Source organism: Lynx canadensis, chromosome C2 (genome assembly GCF_007474595.2).
Source record: "Lynx canadensis isolate LIC74 chromosome C2, mLynCan4.pri.v2, whole genome shotgun sequence".
Lineage (NCBI taxonomy): Eukaryota > Metazoa > Chordata > Mammalia > Carnivora > Felidae > Lynx > Lynx canadensis.
The window spans coordinates 8,092,417-8,101,675 of record NC_044311.2 but is presented as its reverse complement, the minus strand read 5'-3'; the positions used below and the strand labels follow the sequence as shown (position 1 = coordinate 8,101,675).

Genomic DNA, 9,259 nt, shown 5'->3' with positions numbered 1-9,259 from the left:
CTAGATAACTCCCCACCCCTCAGGAAAGGACAGGTAACCCTAAACTGCCTGTACTTCCCTTATCTACTCTGCACCATTTGCCTATTAATATCACCAAACAAAGAAGAGTTTTGTCCTCATTAATCCCAGCGAGGCTCCAAAGCCAGCTTTTGGTTAGAAAATGATAGGGAACCAGAGAAACTTTAACCGTCACCCCTTAAATGGTAACATTAACAATCCTATCAATCTGCGCCATAATCCTGACCCTGGCAACAGACTTTATGTCATAGATCAAGTACACTTGCCAGCGTGTCAAAAAGAACCTTTATTACGGATTTATAATAGCCTCTTATGCTTTTATGCTTTCTTGCCCGATGCCTTCGGAGCAGGTGCTTTCTGGGCTGGAGCTTTCTGACCCTTCTGAGCCTTTGGAGGTGCTGCCTTCTGGCCTGCAGCTTTTGGGGCAGGAACCTTCTGGGCTGGAGCCTTCTTGCCCGCAGCGGCCATCTTTTTTGCTGGAACTTTTGCAGCAGCTGCTGCAGCAGCACCCTTAGCAGCAGGTGCTTTTTTGGGAGAAGCTTTCAGGAGAGCTGCTTTCTGTAGCTTCCTAACTTCAAGCTTGATTATTCTGTTCCTCTGAAAAATTCCAACATAAATTATTTACCACATACGCACACAAAAACCTATTTTTTCCATCCTGTATGTATAGAATGTATACGCACAGAAAATAAGCCTTATGTCTAAGACCCCTATGAATTCAACTTTGGTCTACCAAGCTTGGGCAATCTGAATTACCGACTTTAGGGTTTGAATATAAAAATCTTGGGCGCCTGAGTGGCCCAGTCGGTTAAGCATCCGACTTCGGCTCAGGTCATGATCTCCCGGTTTGGGAGTCTGAGCTCCGCACTGGGCTCTGTGCTGACAGCTCAGAGCCTGGAGTCTGCTTTGGATTGTGTCTCCCCCTCTCTCTGCCCCTCCCATGCTCATGCTCTGTCTCTCAATAATAATAAATAAATGTTAAAAAAAAAATTAGAATATAAAAATCTTAGAACAATTTTAAAACTTACCATTTTCTTTGCCTTCATGACTTTGTAACGATCAAAATCTGTCATCTTGGCTTTCTGTGAAAAAGGAAGTAAATATATGATCGCTCATACCACCTACCACTCCTCCATAAAAGAAAAGGTCACAATTCAAGTCACCCTAAGTCATTACCCTTTCTCTGGCTTCAATCTTCTTGGCCCATCTTGTGGCTGCCCATTTCGTATTGATATCTGCCTTCTGCCAGGCTTGTCGAACATATTTCTGGCGAGCACTAGAAAGAGCCAAGACCAGAATAAGGAATCAACTTTGAAGCCACACAGACCCAAAGACAGCTCTGAGCCTTCTGAAAGCACAATTTATACCCTGTTAAGTTAAACAGCATAAGCAAAACAAGCCAAAAGCACCCTTCCCACTCATTCATCACACTTCCAGCTGTAGTTGTCTCCAAAGACCACATACCACTTGGCACACTAGGTCTTTTACTCACTTGAATGTTGTCCACTAAACCAGGATGTCCTATTTATTTTGAAAGTAAGCTCTAGTTCAACATGGGGCTTGGGCTCACAACTCCCAAATCAAGAGGTCCCATGCTCTACTGAGCCAGCCAGGCACCCCTCAAACATACAATTTTTATAATAATAGTAATAAAAAAAGCAAACCAATCTTTCTGGATATAAAACTACCTCTGATCTTGTATATACCATCACTCTGGTGCAGTGGATGTATAGAAAGCAATTTCCTTTTCATAAAGAATGAGATAAAGCTAATCCTTAGGCCTAATGTTTATTCTGTACAATAATGCTTAAAGATAGACGGCCAAACAACAAAAAAATCTAATTATAATAATTTTGAAGTTTTGTTCAAATACTTGAAGTATCAAAACCCTGCATGCTTAATAAACCAGCAGTACACGTGACAGCACACGTTCCATGCAATCAACCGTCACTGCAGTCGAAATAACTTTAGAGTAACACGTCACAGTGTTTTAACTTCCATAATCTATATCACGTCAAGAAAAAAAAAATCACTATTGATATCTTCTATTTCCTATAAGTAGCTGGAAACAGAATCGCTTTAGTGGCTGTCAAAAAGAAATGATGTAGGTTAAATACTTAATAATTGACACATACTAAAAGCTGAACTAATGACAGCTAGTACTGGAAGAGACAAAAATTAGTTTTTGCTTTTTAAGCTAAAGGTGACTACAATGTCTGGGAGACCAGAATTCCCCAGGGTGGTATTTGTCGTGTAAATCCTGAAAGGAAGCAAGAAAAACATGGCAAACCTGGATAAAGACAAAGCCAGAGAACTAGCAGGGTGGAAAAAAAATAAGAAAGGAAACAACGGCCATTCTTTTCTATACTGAAAACCCCTCTTCTAAACTGTTCTTTCTCTTCAACACTGTATGCTACATTCTCAAGAAAACAAAATGGCAAAATGTTTTCTGAATTAGATGAAGCAAACTTTTACTAGTATAAACAAAGTTGGGAGAGTGGTGTTGACTGGCATATAGTTACCTGTGAGGAAACTTGAGGATGAAGTCAGTGAGCTGCATGCATTTGAAAGGCATCGCCTGCCTCCTTACCTGAGTGCAAGGTCCATCAACCAAAGCCTAGAACACAGAAGATCAAAAATCTCAGTGCAAAACATAGTAGTACCCCAAACAAGGATTCGCAAACTTTGGTCACTTAGTTCATGGTTCTCAAATACCAAAAGCATACAAGGCCTTTCCGTGTGCCTGGCTTTGTTCTACACTCACTTTACGCATAGGAACTCCTCTAAACCTCACCAACTGTTTCAGCCCACAGTCAGTCAAAAGGTCTGGCCAGTTTAAGTGGCAGAGTAATACTCAAACCCAAGAACATCTGGCCAATTCAAGCCTGTGCATGAAACCCCCACTTGGCACTGCGTGTTTCTCAATGGTAAATTAAAGCTACAACCTGTCCCATTCCTAGCTCAAGAGGGCCATTGGGAAAATTACCATTGCCATCATACTGCAGATCAGTCACTGGCATGTGAAGTTGTGCTGCTTTTCCTTACACTTACCCTGTTTTGATCAATAACATCTACAATCGCTACCAGCTTCCCGGCATGAGGCCCAAAGGAGACGTAGGCCACCCGGCCAACCTCCACGAAACGCCTGAACACCTAAAATCGAGGGGGAGGGAGATGGAAAGACTTACTGAAATTGAAAATACTCGTCAGTTTATAAGGCTTTGCAATCCAAAGCAATAGAAGTACAGCAAAAAAGAACGTTTGGGGAACACGCCCAAGTGCCATAAGACGACCTGATGAATGGACAAAACACGCAGAGGCGGCGGCGCCAAAGTCCGGCTCCCGCGGGCTGGAGCTCCAAGCACATGGGGTCTGCACAGCCCTAGGCCGGCTGGGCCCCGGCAGACCCCGGGCCGCTCCAGCTTTCCAGCTCTGGCGGCTACCGCGCGCACGCGAGGCCCAGGCGTGCCGGGCCTGCAAGGCCTTCCACGCGCTCTTCGACCGGGCGCCTCGGAAGCTCCGAAACTCCGTGCCCCACCCGCCTCGGGACCCTCACCCCAGGCTACCTAAGTCCCGCTGGACATCGTCCCACGCCTTCCTTCCCCCTCCGAGGCGGAGGTGGAGCGGCATGGCCGCCACACCCGGAGGCCGCAACAGCAATACTCACCATGTCGGCGGCGTTCAGCGAGAAGGAAGAAGGGCCGCCCGACCGGGCGGATGTGTAGAAGGCCGCCCCGCCCCTGCGATTAACGAGCCGCCGACGCGAGCACTGATTGGTTAGGGTCGTACGTGCATACGCGCACGCATGCTCACTGGGAAGACATGGCGGAGCTGGTTCGAGCCTTGTTGCATTTTGGCTGACCGGAGCAGTGGTGTATGGTGAGGCAGCCTGGTTAGTGGCGGGACGGTCATCAAGTAGGACTTGAGAATGAAGAAGAGCACAGAAGCTGTGACTTTCATTATAATTGTGTCCTCATTCCATTTGACTTCTTTTAACGTTCTTCCATTTTTCTTCCGTTTCTCCTGACTACCCCGGATTTTTGTCTAAATGTTGTTACCCATGGCTTAGTACTCGTTTTGTTTTGTTTTGTTTTCCTCTAAGTGATCCCAGCAATTCTGTTACCTTTTGTTTTATTTGTTTTTTCTTTAAGTAGGCTCCATGGTGGAGCTTAGATTCACAATCCTGAGATCAAGAGGCACATGCTTTACTGACTGAGCCAGCCAGGTGTCCCTTAACCTTTTATTTTAAAGTAATTCAGGCTTAACAGGAAAGTTGCAAAACAGTACAAATAATTCCCCAAACAGCTTCACTTACGTTCCCCAAATGTTAACATTATATGTTTGCTTTACTGTTCTGTCATTTACTTCTAAACCCATTTGAGAGGATGTTAGACATGATGTACCTATTAGACATGATGTACTATTTCCTAAAAAACGAAGACATTATCTTACATAATCAGTGCAATAATCAAACTTAGGAAAAGAATATTAAGTCTATCGTTTATTCTGCAGTCCTTATTAAAGTGTTACCAGTCGTCCCACTTATGTCCTTTAGAGCAAATAAATTTTTTTTTCCTGGCTCATGATCTAATGGAGGATCACAAGTTGGAAGCTGTCACGTTTAGTGTTTTAAAATCTGTAATAGTTCTAAGCCTGTCTTTCATAATACGTTTTAATTTACAGGCCAGGGGTGCCTGGGTGACTCAGTCAGTCGAACTTCAGACTCTGATTTCGGCTCAGGTCATGATCTCATGTTGGTGGGATCAAACCCAGCTTCAGGCTGTGCACTTCCACCGCAGAGCCTGCTTGGGATTCTCTTCTCTCTCTCTCTCTCTCTCTCTCTCTCTCTCTGCCCCTCACCACCCTCTCTCGAGCACTCGCAGCGCCCCCCCCCCCCCCCCCCAGCAAATACATCAACATTTTAAAAAAAGGTCTTCAGGGGCACCTGGGTGGCTCAGTCAGTCAGTCAGTTAAGCATCCAACTCTTGGTTTTGGTCCAGGTCATGATCTCACAGTTCTCAAGTTGGAGCCCCACATCAGGCTCTGTGCTGACAGTATGGAGTCTGCTTGGAATTTTCTCTCTCCTCTCTCTGCTCCTCCCCAACTCTCATATGCTCTCTCTCACTCTCTCAAAATAAATACACTTTATTATTTTATTTTTATTTACATTTAAGTTAGTTAACATACAGTGTAGTCTTGGCTTCAGGAGTAGAACCCAGTGATTCATCTCTTACATGACACCCAGTGCTCATCCTTCCTTAAAGTGCCCTTCTTAATGCCCATCATCCATTTAACCCATCCTCCCCCAACCCCCTCAAAATAAATACATTTAAAAAAAAATCTTTAAAATACAGGCTAGTTGTTTTGGAGAAGGTCTCTCAATATGGGCTTGGAGTCAGATTCCGATTATGCATTTTTGGCAGAAATGCTGTGCCACTTGATGCAGAATGTCAGAATACATGCATAAGCTATCTCTTTGTCTAAATATGCAGTGTTACCTTTCATTGCTGGATTAAGGTGATCATTGTACTGGCGATTCCCAAATATCTTTCAGTCCTTTCCTCTAAACTCTATGCCAATATCTTCCAGGACTGCTCTACCAGCCTCCTAAGTGACCTGCTTTCTCCATTGCCTCCCTTAATCTATTCTCTGCTCATCAGTCAGAGGGATCTTTAAAAAAAAAAAAAAAAATTAAGATTATATCACTTCGTTGTTAAAACACTTCAGTGGCTTGGCTTTCTATAGTATTTAAAATAAAACCTAAACTCCTTACTCTAGCCTACGAGGTCCCGCATCATATGCGCCTATATTCAAACACACCTGTGCCAACCCTCCTTTCCCATCTTCATTGTGTTTCAGCTGCGCTGGTCTTAACAGGCCAAGTTCTCTCCTGGTCTGTGAGTTTTGCACACAGTGACCCCCTGCCAGGGATGCTCTTCCCTCTGTTCCCACTCATTGCATGGCAGTGCCAACTCATCTCCTGTATTTCTTTCTAAATAGTTCTTCTGAGAGACTTAACCTATCACATAAAAAGACAGGTGAGTGCCCTTCCTCTTTTTCTAGCTCAATTTTATGTTTTCCTCAGAACCATTATCACAATTGCAATTGTTGACTTATTTTTCTGTCCGTGTAGGTTGTAGTTTTGCACCAGGTGCGATGAGTTCCATGAGAGCAGGACTTTGGCCATTTTTTTCTTTGTACAGTAGGCTCAATAAATGGGTAGTGAATGAATTAGTCTTTAGGCCTTGGTAATTTGCTTTATAATTTACAAAGCAAAAGGCATGAGTAAGAAAGTTCATAGCACATTTTTTGTTAGTAGCCCCAAACTGGAAACTATTGAAAGGTCATAAATAAGAGAATGGATCAAAGTTGCTAGCAATGGACAGCAACTACAAGAACAATATGGATGAATTTACATATGACACCAAGTGAAATAAGATGGATACAAAGAGCGTATGGTATATGATTTATGTAAAATTCAAAATAGTAAACAGGCAATCTATTGTTGTCGGAAGTAATGATCATGTTTACCCTTGGTGCGGGCAGTAGTGACTGGGGATGGGGTGGGGAAGAGAGGCTTCTGAGCTGTGGGTGATGTTTCTTCATCTGGGTGTTGGTTACACCAGTGTGTTCAGCTTGTGAAAACTCAAATCTTATGACTTGTGCGTTTATTTTCCCCAAATGTATGTTCCCTGGCTCTACACCTAGAGAATCTGATTTGCGGGCCTAGCAAGGAGGGGTAAGAACCTGCATTTAAAAACAAGCTCCCCAACGGGTGCACTGAAACACGCCTGGACAAACACTTTAGTTTTCTCTACAATTACTGAATTATTTCCCTAATTTCATTATCGGATTATGTCACTCCTGTTTAAAGTGCTTCCAATGTTTCTTTTTATCCCCTATTCTGCAGGATGAAGTCCAAACTCCCTAGCCTGGCATTCACGGCCTCCCACAATCTCACCCCAACCCCTTCCTAGCTTCTTCCCTCTGGCAATTCTGCGTCCGTCACCCCAATTCCCGTTGTAGCTACAAGTCTGGCGGCCATTCATGCAGCTGTGCCCCCTCTTCCTGGAATAGGATCCCCACTCTCCCTTAAGAACGACAGCACGTCCTTAAAGAAGCATCTCAATGAGTAGGGAAAGGGTTAACAGTAGGCAGGGATACATAAGGTACCCTCCAGAGGTAGATTGCAGCGGCCGTCCTACTCCTTGCGTCCACCGTGCCCCCAGCCCCTGGCTGCAGATGCGAGTGGGAGGCTATAACTGCGGACGGGTTTTGGGGGGGGGGGGGAGATAAACGATTCCAGAGATGCCCATGCTAGGTGCCATGAATAGAGTTTCACAGGCTTTTATCCAGTTCCTGATAAGGTCCCAATAAAAAGTCAGAGACAAAAGTCCTTGGCGGCAACCCAGCTGGGACCCCTCTCCCTCTCAAGAGCTTGGTACTTTCGCTCAATAAATTCTATCGCTTTGCTCAACTCTCTGCTGTCCGGGAGATTCTTCTACTCTGTGAGACAAGGACCAGGGTCTCTCTCACCCACCTGTAACGTCAAGATCCCTTCCCAAGCAACCCCAAGGCGGTTTTCAGATTTCTTCGAAGCTCCATTAGAATGCGTAGGCAACTCTCCAAGCAAATTTTGTGTACCTCGCCGGGTCACGAGCGTCCTAGGAGGAGGAAGGAGATTTTCAGAAACCAAATTACCAAATCAAACACACGGGCGGGGTGGCTGGCCACGCCCCTTCCGGGACACCTAACAGGTTCGTCCAATCACCGGGAGGAAGGGCAACTCCTGGACCACGCCAGGGATGCGCTCAGTAGTTCCTTTGGCTCCTCCCTGCGGGGCCACGCCCCCGCCGTACGCCGTCCTGACCGTCCAATCACCGAGAGGAAGGGCGCACCGCAACCCGCACCGGTAACCCACGTGGCAGTCCGCGGGCACACTTAGCTGGTGTTTCGCGTGGGATGTGTGGGAAGCTATGTCCGCTTCAAGCTGCGCCTTGCGCTTGCTTGTGGGAAGAGGTCAATGTGAGGGGCAGGGCAGGCGCCCTTCGGGTGCCTGCAGGGGAGCACCGAGCATGGGAGTAGCGCTTGGTCCCAGCTTCGGCTGGGAGACGCGGGGGACGGCAGCAGCAAGCCGACTTCCCCTTAGAGTCCCTGCGGGTGTCGGCACGGCCAGCTGTCCACCTGTAACCAGCTGCTCCCCAGAGTGCTTGTCAGCTTCAGCTGAGTAGGTGTGTCTCGTTTGTTTCTTTCAGTCACGGGGGATGGAAGCGTCAGTTTAGCCAAGTTTGTCGATGTCCCCAAAGAGAAATCTAAGCCTGTTCAAGATGTGAACCAAAAGCTACCCAGAACCGGGTAACCTTTCCGAGATGTGAACCGATCCCAGTTACGACCAAACCGGCACGGTAGTCATGTGTATGCCTGCCTGGCATAATATATTTAGGAGTAAAAAAAAAAAAAAAAAGCGCACGTTACAACTGTTATCAAAATTTTCATGTTAGGAGCCCCGAAGCTGAGCAAGACAGTATCTCAGCCCAATCAACCAAAACCCACCGGGAATAAACCTGTAGTCCTACAAAATCAGGTATGTTGATTCATTGTAATGAGGGAGACTGCACACCACAAACATCATGGGGCATTTAACCAAATAAAGTTACAGGACTGGAGGGAGATGTGAAGTTTAGATGAATGGCAATGGAACACTGTTTTGATAGACTCAAAGCAAAGCAGGACTGTGTAAAGGGAACAATATCAGTCCTAGACAGCAAAATGGACCCAAGGTCCTGTTTCTTTGAGAGTGTTGTCCAGAAACCCCTTTTCTGCGGCTTTGCACCTGGATGGCAAATTGAAGCTATTTCATTCTTACTGATAAAACTTCAAACACCGAAGTTTCTGAGAGTCTTTGATTTTAGAGAACAAAGTTTCTCCGTAAGTAAGAAAGCAGCAATCAGTCAAAGAAGGTTATTGGGGCTCTCAGCTGGCTCAGTTGGTTAAGCATCCGACTTTGCCTCAGGTTGTGATCTCACTGTTCTGGTGTTGGAGCCCCTCATGGGGCTCTTTGCTGACAGCTGGGAGCCTGGAGACTGCTTTGGATTCTGTGTCTCCTCTCTCTGCCTCTCCCCTGCTCAAGCTCTGTCTCTGTCTCTCTCTCAAAAATAAACATTAAAAACAAGGTTATTATGACACTTTATAGATGTAGCATTGGTTGCAGAAATATTGTTTCTTTTTAACTTTATAGCTG

At 45.5% G+C, this 9,259-nt stretch overlaps 1 protein-coding gene and 1 long non-coding RNA gene across 2 annotated transcripts; one reads left to right on the top strand and one right to left on the bottom strand.

Annotated features, from left to right (window-relative positions):
• Window positions 1-284: 284 nt before the first annotated feature.
• Window positions 285-3,936, bottom strand: RPL14 (ribosomal protein L14). Its single transcript, XM_030328924.1, has 6 exons — window positions 3,686-3,936; window positions 3,070-3,171; window positions 2,541-2,635; window positions 1,195-1,294; window positions 1,047-1,100; window positions 285-615 (listed from the first exon to the last, which is right to left on the bottom strand). Exons 1-6 carry the CDS (start codon window positions 3,686-3,688, stop codon window positions 337-339), a joined length of 633 nt encoding a protein of 210 aa, XP_030184784.1. The 5' UTR covers window positions 3,689-3,936; the 3' UTR covers window positions 285-336.
• Window positions 3,831-9,038, top strand: LOC115523188. Its single transcript, XR_003971664.1, has 4 exons — window positions 3,831-3,897; window positions 5,878-6,056; window positions 6,929-7,930; window positions 8,274-9,038. It is a non-coding gene; the product is annotated as an uncharacterized LOC115523188 (long non-coding RNA).
• Window positions 9,039-9,259: the final 221 nt, after the last annotated feature.

What these genes read in the sequence shown, in the direction of transcription:
- RPL14 (XM_030328924.1), bottom strand. An exon ending in ATGTTATTGATCAAAACAGG is followed by an intron (nt 2,636 to 3,069) that starts GTAAGTGTAAGG and finishes TCTGTGTTCTAG; the next exon opens with GCTTTGGTTGATGGACCTTG. An exon ending in TCATGAAGGCAAAGAAAATG is followed by an intron (nt 616 to 1,046) that starts GTAAGTTTTAAA and finishes GGAATTTTTCAG; the next exon opens with AGGAACAGAATAATCAAGCT.